This window comes from Podarcis vaucheri, assembly GCF_965113315.1.
Source record: "Podarcis vaucheri genome assembly, chromosome: 7".
NCBI classification, from domain to species: Eukaryota; Metazoa; Chordata; class Lepidosauria; order Squamata; family Lacertidae; genus Podarcis; species Podarcis vaucheri.
Genome location: NC_138765.1, coordinates 92244708 through 92259177, shown reverse-complemented (window position 1 = coordinate 92259177; position 14470 = coordinate 92244708). Strand labels below are relative to the sequence as shown.

Below are 14470 nucleotides of genomic sequence, written 5' to 3'. Positions count from 1 at the left end.
CGTTAGTGCCAAATAAGGCTCTATCCATCCATCTAGCCATCTATATCTATATCATCTATCTATCTATCTATCTATCTATCTATCTATCTATCTATCTATCATCTATCTCTATCTATCATCTATCTATCTATCATCTATCTATCTCTATCTATCTATCTATCTATCTATCTATCTATCTATCTATCTATCTATCTATCATCTATCTATCTATCTCTATCTATCTATCTATCTATCTATCTATCTATCTATCATCTATCATCTCTCTCTCTCTCTCTCTCTCTCTCTCATCTATCTATCTATCTATCTATCTATCTATCTATCTATCTATCTATCTATCTATCTATCTATCTATCATCTATCTCTATCTATCATCTATCTATCTATCTATCTATCTATCTATCTATCTATCTATCTATCTATCTATCTATATCTATCTCTATCTATCTATCTATCTATCTATCTATCTATCTATCTATCTATCTATCTATCTATCTATCTATCTATCTATCATCTATCTCTATCTATCTATCTATCTATCTATCTATCTATCTATCTATCTATCTATCTATCATCTAGCTAAAGGTAAAGGGTCCAGTCATGGCTGACTCTGGGGTTGTGGCACTCATCTCGCTTTATTGGCCGAGGGAGCTGGCATACAGCTTCCAGGTCATGTGGCCAGCATGACTAAGCCACTTCTGGCGAACCAAAGCAGCGCACAGAAACGCCATTTACCTTCCTGCTGAAGCAGTACCTATTTATCTACTTGCACTTTGAGGTGCTTTCGAACTGCTAGGTTGGCAGGAGCAGGGACCGAACCACGGGAGCTCACCCCGTTGTGGGGATTTGAACCGGCGACCTTCTGATCAGGAAGCCCTAGGCTCTGTGGTTTAACCCACAGCACCACCCGCGTCCCTTATCATCCAGCTAGCTATCGGCTATTTGGGATGAACAGCATGTCAAGAGACTAAGAAATGTGTGTGTGTTTTTGTACATTCACAGTCACACTTAGAATGGATTCCTGAGTGCTAGTATGGTTGGTAAAGATATTTGACCACCCAGTTCCTAGAAATACAGGCTGATAACTCAGAATTTTGCTACTTTGATAGTGATTTCACTAACCCACTGACCCGTGACAGGGACTTATTTGTGGCAGTGGTGGTTCCCCATCTGTGGAGTATCCTGGTTGAGGTGTGCTTGCCCACCTCACTATTAACACGCAGGAGGGATATAAAAACATTCCCATTCACCCAGAAATTTGATGACTGAAAAACGCCTAGCAACCTAGAAATTATTAGCTGTGACAGTATGTGACTGGTTTGAGTTTGTTTTTTTAACTTAGATGTTCCTAACGTTTTAATTTTTAAAAGTATATTCTTTGTTATTTTAATTTTTTAAAGTAGTTTTTGTTTTATTTTTAATTGCATTGTTTTATTACTTTGTTGTTTGCTACCCATGGCTGCTTCCGGAGGACAAAGGGTTGCAGCCATGCAAACAATAAAATCCTCTTTTCAGAAAAAAATAAAATACTCATTCCCCCCCTGGAAATCTCCTTTAAGCCAACAAAGTGATAAATTTCTGTTCTTTTATGTATCTCTAGTTTCTCCCTATGTCCTACAGCATAGTAAAGAAAGATGTTGTTGTAAATAAGGCACCTTGAAGCTTGAAATTATAAAATTATTTATTAAACCCATGGGGCAGACTGGAGTGAAGCCTGCCGGCTCAGTCCAATCCGCCTGCCATTGGCCAAATAGGCAGGCAAGCTGCAATCCACTTCCCGGGCCTGAGGGAAGCCAAAAAGGGTTCCCCCAAGCCTGGCCAAACCCCATGCCTCCAACAGGACTGATGGATCCAGGAGAGGTGTTTTTTGCCATCCTGCAACAGCACCCGATCTGGTGGTAAGCGTCATTACACAATAGATTAAACATGTATGAACGGTTTTTCAAAATTTTCTTCTCTTGTTTCTTTATGCTTCTTCCGCCCCTGTATTTTTATTCAGTGCCCCCCAGTTGCACCCAGGCTACTAGCCCCTTGGATTGTCCCAGCACCAGCACTGGACTAGTCATGGCATTGGTCACCAACCTGGATAGCTTTAAAAGAGGATTAGACAAATTAAATGGATGCTAAAGCTATCAATAGCTACTGCTTGTTGTGAGTCACTTTGAGTTGCTTTTGTAAAAATAGAGACGAGTAAGCTTAATAAATAATAATAGCCACAATTATGTTCTAGCTCCACTGTCTGAGTCAGAATGTCTCTGAAAATCAGCTGCTGGGAATGACAAGTGGGGAGAGGACCACTCTTCTCAGGCCCCACCTGCAGGATTCCCATTGGCGCACCTGGTTGGCCACGGTGAGAATAGGATGGTCCTGACACCACCCCTCATTATTGGTTGAATCACAGAATCATAGAGTTGGAAGGCACCCAGGGTCATCTAGTCAAACCTCCTGCAGGAGGGGAACCTCAGCAGTAACTTCTGAATGCCTCGTTGATTTGCTCAGCAGCTTCTGGGTGGATTGTTCTTATAGTTGCATGTTTGAGGTCCATACCTATTATTTGCGGCAAGGAGTAGCCATCTAGATCAAGCATCACGGTACCCGTCTGCAGGCAAGTGCGTAGCTCAAAGAGGCTATGCAAAGATAAGGTTGACACGTGTGGTTTGCTCCATCTCTCCCCTCCTTCTTCTACCTTCTCTTCAAACTTGATCCACCTGAAACAAAGATGACGGAGATGAGACATGACTAGTGCTCAGCATAAATGATACACATGTGGTATGACCAACATGTCTTATTAATTAATGAAGGGGTTAATGCCATAGAGTATGCCAGGCATAGCTAGGGCACTCCCTCTCCCCTTGGGAGTAAGCTAATCAAGCCTATTGTTGTATTTCAGTCTACCCGATAAGCTCAGTGTGTGAGGTCTGAGCTGGTTGCCACCAACAATATAGTTGGTGCAATCACACAGTAAGTGTCTCTTGGAACAGCATGCTTAAGTTCTGTTAAGAGGCAAGGCAGCTGTTGGGGAGATTTTCACTTTTGGCAGCATTCAGGATAAAACTGCAAAAACATACAGTGTATTTTAAGTGTATTTGCTATACAGTGGTACCTCGCAAGACGAGTGCCTCGCAAGACAAAAAAATCGCAAGACGAAAGGGTTTTTTGTTTTTTGAGCTGCTTTGCAAGACGATTTTCCCTATGGGTTTGCTTCGCAAGATGGAAACGTCTTGCAAGTTTGTTTCCTTTTTCTTAACACCGTTAATACAGTTGCGACTTGACTTCGAGGAGCAACTCATAGTACGCGGTGTGGTAGCCTTTTTTGAGATTTTTAAAGACTTTGGTGATTTTTGAAGCTTTTCCAAAATTTTCCCGACACCGTGCTTCGCAAGACAAAAAAAATCGCAAGACGACAAAACTCACGGAACGAATTAATTTCGTCTTGCGAGGCACCACTGTAGTTGTTGTTGTTCCCAATAGTAATAACCAAATAATCAATGCAAGGCAGTCATCTTTTTGTTAAACAAAATGAAATGTCGTTGGGCTATATATAAGGATGAACACTTAATAAACAGGTCATGTGGAAGAGCCCCATGCAACTGTCATTCAGTTATAAACTACTGCTTTAAAGAAGTCATTACAGGTGATCCTACATAAGGGAGGGGGTACTTTTAAAAACAATATGTTCAAAAGTCTGGACTAAAGTTTTATTTATTTCTAGATTGCCTATTGACCAAAATCTTCTGGGTGCTGTACAAGAATCAATAAAACAGCAGAAGAGCTCCATTTTGGTAGGCCCAAAATTTTACTTTCAATCTCCTTCTTGCTTAAGGGTGTGTGCATTTAGTCACTTAGCTCCCTGTGTAAATTGAGAATCTGACATCTTTCCATCTTTAGTGAGCATTCATTCTGATTTCTTTGTGGGGAAGTGATATGATTTGATTCTGATTCTCATGCCACTTGGCCACAGCCATGGCTTTCCTCAAAGAATCAAGGGAACTGTCGTTTGTTAAGGGTGCTGAGAGTTGATAGGAGACCCCTATTTACCTCAAGAGATGCACTTCCCTGAGTTCTCTGGGAAGAGGGGTTGGTTGTTAAACCTTCTGGACATTGGGGGGTGGGATATGGGTCTCCTAAAAGCCCTCACCACCCTGGACAGATTACAGTTCCCATGATTCTTTGGGGGAAGCCATGACAGTTCAAAGTGGTACATATGACCCTGCTTTAAATGTATACTGCAGAGGGGCCCATAGGCTGTAACCACCTTGTAGCAGGGACCTTCCTTTTCATAATTTGTAAAGGATCATGAACACGGATTGTGCTATACAACCAATTAACATCAAGTCTTCCTTTGCAAATTCTCCTCAGAACACACGAGCCAGGCGTGTGCACAGAAATGGGGAAATCAGAATGACTGCACAACAAAGGCTGAATAACTTCCCTGCAAATTTTGTACAAACAGAGCAGGATGAATGCCCAAAAAACAGTTTGTCTGGAAGTGACCAGTGTCACGGAAGTACATAATGAGTTGTGAGCCAAAGCATCTGTGGAAGAAGGCACCACAAGTCAAAGGCAACGCATTTTAAACATGGCTGTTATTATCTTTCTGTGTGCAATACAAGTATAACAATTAAAAGTGGGGTGTGTAGACATGAATATTCTTTTTATTCCCTCCCCCTTAGCATTGCAGTATTGTATATAACCAGGAAAGTAGGACCATTACAGAGAGCTGAAATGTTTCTTGCTTGTTGATGTGCCATTTTTAGGCAAAGGAGGGTAGAGAAGTCATTCCCTCCCCCCCCCACCCAGCACGCACATTTCAAAGCACATGTACTTCAGGAATGCTTTGATATGTGGCCAACTCACTGGTTCTACGCTCCTCTGTACCAGGTATGCATGCCAAAGGTGCAAATCCCTTTATTCAAAGAGGCAAATGTTTAGCCTATCTTGATAATGTTGCTTCAGAATTATTAGAGCAAAACAAAATAACCCTAATAAATGCTCATAAAATATGCTTCTGTTTTGCAATTTAATCCAGAACAAAGAGCAGGCTGTGAAAGTTTCTCAGCTTTCAACTAGCTGGAGAACTACAGAGTTCAATGGCTGCATTGCCTGTGGGCAAGTGGTGGCTGCGACCACCAGCAGGTGGAGTCAGAACCAATGACAGGCAGAGTCACTCGGCTGCACTGGATGTAAGGAAACAGGCAGGTGGGGAGAGGCTGGCTGAAAGCAGATGGCATTTGGTGGCCAGTGCCTCATTTGCCCTAATGGACCAGCCTCCATGACTGTGGGTCCTAACACAGCTGACAGAAATATCTTTAGGTGCCATTTACCATCTCTCTGAAGCCACTGGGAGCTGTCATCAAGTGTGATGAAGCAGCAAAAAAGGCTAATGCTATTCTAGGCTGCATCAACAGAAGTCGAGTGTCCACATTGAGGGAAGTCATAGCCCACCCTATTCTGCCTTGGTCAGATGCCACCTGGAGTCCTGTGTCCAGTTCTGGGCACCATAATTTAAGAAGGATATTGACAAGCTGGAACGTGTGTAGAGGAGGGCGACCAAGATAATCAATGGTCTGGAAACCAAGCCTTATTTGGGATTTCCATAGAATGCTGTTTGCTCCAATTCAGCTTTAAATAGTGGGTTTTTGCAGGGAAAGTTCCAGAGTAAAAAAGACACTCAGACATAGAGCTTTAAAACACAGAACATGCCTGAAAAGTGCAGAGGGAAGTGTGGCCAGTGGCAGGCCTTGGCACCCCAAATTTCAGTGGCTCCTAGATCTGCCTTTGGTACGGCTAAGCCCTAAGTTAGGTTGTCTGGGATGGGAGCTTTCTATTTAAAGCAACTGTGCCATTTTGATTGGTGCCGGGCTCTGAGGATGAAAATTCCTATTTTGACTTGCCAAAGGTTCATTTGCAAAGTACCAGCCTTTTACTATGTGAAACGAAGCCTAGGCACCCTGCAGCTAAATTCCTGATCTGGATTCCTAAGTCAAGGAGAGCGGAAATCCTGAGCTGGCAATGCTAAAATGCTGACAAAGAGAGGCAAGCAGATATCCTTGTGGACTGTGGCAGCAGTACAGAAATTCAAACAGTTTCAGCCACTGGCATTTTGTTTGTAGAACAGGAAATGCACAGTGCTCTCACCCTGGAAACAGTAACGTATGAGTGTTTGATGGGTTAATCTCCACATGTTCAGTGGACAGTACCCTGCCCTGTCATGATAGATCCATGATAGGGGACATGTGATTTTAAAGAACTGAAATATACTCAGAGTCGCAAAGTGATTTCATGCTCTTTATTCAGCTCATAGAGGTGAGGAGGAATGAATGAAAGTCCCCTCAAAGTATCTGCTTTATATACATTATTTACACAATGGGCTGCACATGATTGGCTAATTCTGGAATTCTACTGTAAGCCAATCAGGTTGTGGATTCACTTATATCTGGAGCATGATTGGGTGGTTCCTGCCAACCAATCATACAGCTGCATTGTTCTTGGACCAATCAGACTGCTGCATTCTGAATCCTATTGTTCTAGGACCAATCAGACTGCTGCAATTTGGATCCTATTGTTCTAGGACTAACCAGACTGCTGCAGTTTGGATCCTATTCAACTCCGTACATAACAAGAACGTAATAATGTAAGAAGAGTCTCACTGCAGTAACAAGCCAAGGACGCATCCAGTGTTGCATCCTGTTCTCATATTCCTCCAGGAAGTCTGTGAGTGGAACTTGAATGCAAAGAGGGTTTGGGGCTAGCACAACCTTCTGGGACTCACTGAAATCTAGCACGGCTGTGACAGGATGGCCCTACCTTCTGGAGATCACCTCAAGCAGCGTTACGCTGGGAGGCCGCAGTAACAGGCCCTTAGCTTCTCTCCCACAATATTCTCCTCTGTTAGAGCAGAGCTATGTCTCTCTCTCTCTCAAGAATATAAGGAGAGCGTGTTGGATCAAGCCAAGAGCCACCTGGTCCCACACTCTGTTCTCAAAGCGGCCACCCAAGTGTCTATATAGGAAAGCCCCCCAAGAAGCACAACAATGTTCTCTTGCCTTTTGCCTAACTCAGCAAATTTTCTTGGACGGGCTCTGCTTAGAAACCAGGGATTAAGATGTTTCTGTTATGTAGGGCTCACTCAAGCTGTGCTTATCCAGAGCGTGGCTGTTGCCTTTTCTGGGGGCTTTTCAGTATCGCCCAGCAGAGTCTCGACATTGTTAACCCGTGTGCTAGGAAGAAAACTCCATGCTTTTGAAAATCTCCTCCTCCTCCTTGATAACCATACTAGACATTCCTCTTAAACAATCATTATCACAGCTACCTAGAATGCGGAGGGTCACCTTTTGCACTCTCAGGGACCACCCCTCTTCTCGGTTCTCTGGAGCAGCCTTTTCCCCTTCCGATATTTTGAGTTATTGGCTGCATTCGTATGGCAGTTTGTTCTGTTTTTCTGACATTTCCCTAGTTTTAATTTCTGCATTATATTTCTTGCTTTCACACAACAGGGAAGCAGCTTTTGGCAGCTCTGATATACAGGAGCTATTCTGAATACAAAACCAAAGTATGAAGGTTCTGCCTGCCCCGTCTCTCCTGGCACCGAGGGAGCACATTAGACAAGGTCATTATGTGGCGCAAGCTTGGAGCCACTGCGGGGCATGTGGGGCAGAGGGAGACAGAGTTAATCAAAATCTATCTTATTAACTGCCTGACCTCACGGCATTGATCCCATTTAAACATGGCATAAACACCCACAAATCCCTTTGTTCTTCACCATTGAGAGGCTCAGCGAGGCTCAAACCTGCTATTCAAGTCCCCGACTCTTCCTCTCCCTGCTGCTCAAACTCAGGATGTGAAATTTAGTAAATAATAATAATAATAATGAAAAAACGACTGGTTATAAAGCCTCAGCTGGAAAGGAAATTCCATGTGGATTTCGTTTGGGTGAAAAAGTTAGTAAGCTGGTAATTCAATAAAGTAAGGACATCTTGCATTCTCTTTAATACTTTGATAAAAGTTATGGGGCTTTTAAAAGGTTTACTTTATTGGTTTGCAATAAAAGAGCAAAGTTAACTCTTTAACTGCTGGCTGCAAATAAGGCTCATAGCAAGGTGGCTTTTTCTTGTGACTTATTCACATAGTTCAGATTTATGCTACCAGTTCAGCATGGGGCTGGCCTAAGGGAACTGACTTTCACACTGCCAAGATAATGTTTAATTCAGACTCAACAGCCTATTTCCTTGAAAGCAAACCCCACTGTGGCTTGCTTCTTAGTAAATGTGCTTAGGATCTCACTCTGAGAGCTCTAAGTTTGCGGGGGTGGGAGATGGCCAGAGGAGATCGGGTGCCAACTGGGGAAACTGGAGGAAACAGTGTGTGTGTGTGTAGTGGCAGGGGAAAGTCACTGAAGTTGGCTGCAGCCTCCATGCAGGAGCAGGAATGCAGGGAGGAAATGGTAAAGGAAACTCTTAAAGGGGGTTGGCCAATCTGCGGCCCTCAAAATCAGCTCCAAGCCTGAGCCCAGTAGCAGCAGAATGGATTTAAGAACATAAGAAGAGCCATCTAGATCAGGCCAATGGCCCATCGAGTTCAGTAGCATGATCTTACAGTGGAATTCCCCCCCCCCCCGGTCTCCCTGTTACGCGTGAACCAGATTTCGGGGTGTTAATTTCTGTTCTGGTTGCAAAACAGAAAGCAATGAGCATATGAAACAGGCTAGGACTGAAGGCTTTTAACAGCTTTCTCCACACACCCCAAACACTCACTTTGGATCACTGGACAAGGTGGTAACCCTTTCCCCCTGATAAATAATATTTTGCAGCTTTTAGTTTGTCCAGAAGTGACAGCGTGGCAAAGAAGATTGTGAATCAAGGCATCTCTCAAACCAGGTTCTACTCTCTTAAAAATTATGGTCTGCCTCCAGCAAAGGCCTTCTTCCTTCAAGAGCGCATACCTCAGGAGGAAAATGTGTGAGTCACCCAAGAGAAGCAGCTGCTTGCAACCCTCCCGCTTTTTCCATACCTGGCTGATTCCTTCCACTCCATTTCTTCTCCATCATGCTGGAGTGTGTCCATCTCAGTGAACAGGGTGGGGTTGGGGGGATCGTCATCTTCACCCAGGATATACCGGAGGCGTTCAGCAGCTGGAGACACTGAGCCAAGATTGGAAAAGAGAATCAGTGACAGGCAGGTGCTATTCACATGTTCCAAACTTTCAGTTCAGTTGCTCTAAAAACCATCTAGAAGAGATGATGATGATATTTTATTTATAACCTGCCCATCTGGCTAGGTTGCCTCAGTCACTCTGGGCAGCTTCCAACACACATAAAAATAATAAAAATAAAATCAAACATTAATAGTAACAATCTGATCCAATATAAAAAGTCACAATAACTTTAAAATAAACAACTTATATCAAATAAAGACATATTCATTATTATTATTATTATTATTATTATTATTATTATTATTATTTATTCAACTTATACTCTGCCCTATACCCAGAGGTTTCAGGGCGGTTCCAACAAGACTACAACATATAATGTTGTATATGAAAACAAATTTTAAACAATTAAAAACACTAGCAGGATAGACATAAACATGAGCAGTAAGAAATAACTTAAGGGAGCAAAAATGTTACATTTGTAAATAGGTTTGAATTGGTTATGCAATAAGATTACAATATAAAATGAGGAACCACACAGAGGGGAGGAGGGAGGTAAAAGAAAAAGCAGGTTCAATTTGTTTATATTTATATTTTGTTGTTAAAATATTGTAGAATGGAAAAATAAAATATTATAAAAAGCAATATTCAATAATCCATTAGAATCCAATAGAAAACAGTACAATTAAACATCAGCAAATAATAATTAAATGGTTTACACTTATCAATTACAATAAATAATTACTAATCAATAAAAATAACAGCAAATCACAATGCATAAAATACCACAAAACATATAAAACCATTTAAAAGGATCAAAATGAGAAACAAGCACACAACTTATAATTTATTTATTTTCAACTATAACTGAGCTACTCTCTTTCCAGGTGCTTCTGCTATTCTCAAAGTCATGGTCTGGGAAAGGCTCCTAGGGCTGGAAGGCAGGGCAAGGCAGGGGCCTGATGACCAGCAGAAAGTCTGCCTCCCTTCAGTTCTTCAATTAAAGATCAAGTGAGTGTAGGGTTTGTTGCAAGGAATGTAGCTATGGTGAAATGCTAATATACACTTCTGAGGTCCCACCTTGAACCTTGTCAGTGGGGCTGAGCTAACCCAAACCTAATCTGCTTTTGGTGGTAGTGAGAGCCTTTCCTAGCTTGGTGCCTCCAGCTGATTTTGACTACAACTCCCATCAGTATATTTAAGGCAGGATTGACTGCAATACCTTCCCTCCAATTACAGCACAGTCATACCTCGGGTTACAGATGCTTCGGGTTGCGCAATTTTGGGTTGTGCACCGCGCTGAACCTGAAAGTATCGGAATGGGTTACTTCTGGGTTTCGGTGCTTGTGCAGAAGCGCTGAATCGCAACCCGTGCGTGCGCAGACGTGGGTCTGCAGGTTGCAAACGTGCTTCCTGCACAGATCACGTTCACAACCCGAGCGTCCACTGTAATCTTTGTAAATTGTGGTGTAGGTTTAACTGTTATACTGTCATCCCAACAATAGGTGGTACTGTGTCCAGCTGAGGCCATGAGCCATGCTGTTGTTCTGGACCAGAGCTTTCCAAACTGTGTGTCATGATACATTAGTGTATCGGTTGCAGTGTGTAGGTGCGCCACACGAATGCTCTCCATGCCCCACCCAGGACTGGAAAGGGAGTGGGCAGCCCGCCAGTTTACTAGTAAAACTGAATTAGTGTGTCGCGAAATGATGCATAAAAGGTGTGTCACCAACATGAAAAGCTTGGAAAGTTCTGTTCTAGACTGTTCTTTTTGCAATAAGGCTGTTACATGACCAACAAAGTGCATCACATAATCCCATACATCCTGGAAGACGAAATGAAACAATGGGTGCACATGAAGATAGATAAAACTGGAAACACCCACCCTCTACAGTGAATCCATTCCTCCAAAACAAACTAAGGAAAATTCCCACAACGCTAAACAGATCCACACAATAAATGCTTAAAGCATGGAAGAAAAAAGCAAGAAAACTGGTGCCATTCCCATCGCCACTAATTCCCCTGGCCCAATACCCACTATTCCACCAAGAATCCCAAAGCAGCCAAATAAAAACCTGTCAAACTAAAGGCCTATATTGCCTACCGACTTTTACAAATATCACAACCCCATATCAACATGGGAAATACAAGATAAACTAGGGGACACTCCAATACTCTGGTTGACCCTAGCACCAACTACAAGCCTTCCTAAACAACCCAGCTACAAAAACAGCAGCCACCAGGCCACTGACTATCTTTGAGAAGCTCCTCCTAACAATGGAGGGACAGAGTAAAGGGGTGGACTCTACAATATATAAAATACTACTCCAAGACTCTACAAACCTCCTTACCACGATTAAAAACCAAGGAAGCATGACATAGGATATGAATTAAACCCTACCCAATGGTTTAGACCAGGGGTCTGCAACCCGCGGCTCCGGAGCCGCATGTGGCTCTTTTACACATTTGCTGCGGCTCCGGGGCGGATACTAGCGAGGGGAGGAGGCGCATTGTGCGTGCCGACACTCCCCACTGTGGCGGGCGCTGTACTGGCTGTGACGTTAGTCACGCACCATCCCGACGTCACCTTCCCGCCCGCTGTCAGATCGGACATTAAGGTAAGAAACAATATATGCAGTGTTATATTTGTTTTAAATGTCGCAATGGTTTTGCGGCTCCCTGTTTTTTCTCTCTTCGGAAACAGGTCCAAGTGGCTCTTTTTGTCTTAAAGGTTGCAGACCCCTGGTCTAGACTATAGACCACCATTTAAATCCATCTCAGCCAATAGTAGTAGTAGTAGTAGTAGTAGTAGTAGTAGTAATAGTAATAATAATAATTTATTGCTTACATTACTTAGGGAGAGAACTCACCCTAAAACCTATACATAGATGGTACATAGGTACTCGTACACCCAGGAACCTCCTCTAAATGTTGGAGAGACTGCACTTCCATAGACACACACGTCCACATGTGGTGGAAATGCCACAAAGTTCAATCTTTCTGGATATCAGGGCTGCAGGAAATTTCCAAAATAACAAAACAGGTAATAGAAGCAACTCCAGGACAGCACACACGCACACACACACACACACACACACACACACGACAAGGAACTCATAAGTTACTTGCAGCAGCTAGAAATATCATAACTAGACACTGGAAGGAGCTATGAGGAGTGAACATAGACCACTGGCACCAAAATGTATGGAAAACCGCCCTGCTAGAGAAGTTAACCAACAAACACAAAATACCATGGGGATAAGCAAAGGAGGACACCTTCATCTCAGTATGGCTTCCCTTTATCGCATACACCACACAAAAAGACAGCACAACCTCTCCTCCCCAACAGCATATGACTCAGTATGGCTAACTTCATCCAACAACCTACCCCTCCCCCCCCCGCGCACGCAAACAAGCCACACTGCAATCAACAGAGCACAACCAAACAAATCTGGGACCCCCAACCTCTTGCAGTATCAATGAAAACAAATAAAGACAGTCATACCTCGGGTTGCAAATGTGATCCATGCGGGAGGCACGTTTGCAACCTGCAGCGCCGTGTTTGTGTCTGCGCGTGACGTGATTCGGCACTTCTGTGCATGCGCGTGACATCATTTTGCACTTCTGCACATGTGCGAGCACCAAAACCCGGAAGTAACCCGTTCCAGTACTTCTGGGTTCGGCATGGTCTGCAACTCAAAGATGCGCAGCCCACAGCGTTCGCAAACCAAGGTATGACTGTACATAAACGAAGGACTACCCATGTGATGCTGACACAAACCCCTACACTAGCAACAGATAATAGAACAATACTCTCTCTTTCCTCCTCCCTTTTCCCTCATGCAAGATGTATATGACAAAATAGATAAATGTAAATCACTAAATGCAATCAAACTCTGAAAAAGCATACAAACTGAAAGTGGAGACAACAAATGTACCTTTCCGTGTTTATCTTTTTTTTGGAAACAAAACAAAACAAAACTTTAATAAAAACTAAAAAAAGAACCTGTTCCTTGGCTAAGCAACCAATTTGGCCTGGCATCGTCTCTGAAATAACCTGACAGAGCCTTGTGTGACTGCTGAAAGGCAGGTTCCCAGCACCTTTAGTATTAAATAAACAACAATCCCCAGATTTCCTTGAGAGTTTGGTGGATTAAACCACTTGTAAACTGCCCTGAGATATTTTTATGAAGGGCGGGATACAAATTTCAACAACAACAACAACTTGCTCTAAGATTTTACTGTTGATGGGCCCTCAGTTTTTCCTCTCCTCGGCACCCCCATCTTCCTCCGCTCTCTCTCTCTCTCTCTCTCTCTCTCTCTCTCTCTCTCTCTCTCTCTCTCTCTCCTTTCCTTCTTCAATTTCCTTCTAACAAGTGACAAAGGGAAATGAGTACCTGAGAAGTTTTTAATACTTGGGCTGTTTGCACACCATGCCTTTAAAGCTCATTCAAAACACATTCCTTTCCCTCCAATAATTTCTGGGCATGATAGTTTAGCCCTCATAGAGTTGCAGTTCCCCCAAACCCTTAACAAACCATCAGGCTCAGAACTCTCTGAGTAAAAAAAATGTGCTTTAAAGGTATATTGCAGGTGTGGAGAAACTTTGATGTTGCTAAATTACAATTCCAAACTAGAACAATCAGGGATGGAGGAAGTTAGAATCACAGAATTGCAGAGTTGGAAGGGACCCCAAGAGTCACCTAGTCCAACCCCCAGCCTCCATTCCAGCTTGTCAACATCCTTCTTAAACTGTGGCACCTAGAACTGGACACAGTATTCCAGGTGGGCTCTGATGGAGGCAGAAGAGAGCAGGACTATTACTTCCGTTGATCAGGACACTACTTCTGTTCATGCAACCTAGAATTGCATTAGCCTTTTTTGCTGCTGTCTCATGTTGTTGACTCACATTAAGTCGTAGCATATCCCGCAACATTTTGGAAGAACAAATGAGGGTATACCCCCACCCCCAACCCGCTGCCTCTGTTGCTCACCCCCTCATCACAACCACCACCCCCTCACTCATTTGCTGCCATCCCCTCACCCTCTCCCTCCTGGCTCATAGCTTTTCCACGGCCTCCACCTCCTCCTTCTTCGCAGCCTGAGCCATTTTTTGGTCCTGCTCTGGTGTGAGCCAACTGACTCGCAGCACAGGGCAGGATGGGAAAATGCTTGCCTTTTGGTCCTGCATTCTGGCGCAGTCAGAGCATGGGAGGCAAAAGGGAACACGCAGGATGGGATCAGAAGTCGGACCGGCTTCTATGAATCCAGATGTCCCGCTTTAAATGGGACAGTTGGGTGGTATATCTTAGTTCAGCAACTT

The 14470-nt window shown here is 43.4% G+C and overlaps 1 protein-coding gene across 3 annotated transcripts in view; it reads right to left on the bottom strand.

The window, feature by feature from the left end:
* The window catches only part of SLC4A5 (solute carrier family 4 member 5), an 88535-nt gene that overhangs the window by 49034 nt on the left and 25031 nt on the right, over positions 1–14470 (bottom strand). For all 3 annotated transcript variants that reach the window (XM_082229859.1, XM_082229861.1, XM_082229860.1), the window contains 2 exons: positions 9007–9136; positions 2545–2705 (listed from right to left, as the gene is read on the bottom strand). In XM_082229859.1, the coding sequence (XP_082085985.1) occupies positions 2545–2705; positions 9007–9136 (291 nt within the window). The remainder of the gene's footprint in view (positions 1–2544; positions 2706–9006; positions 9137–14470) is intronic.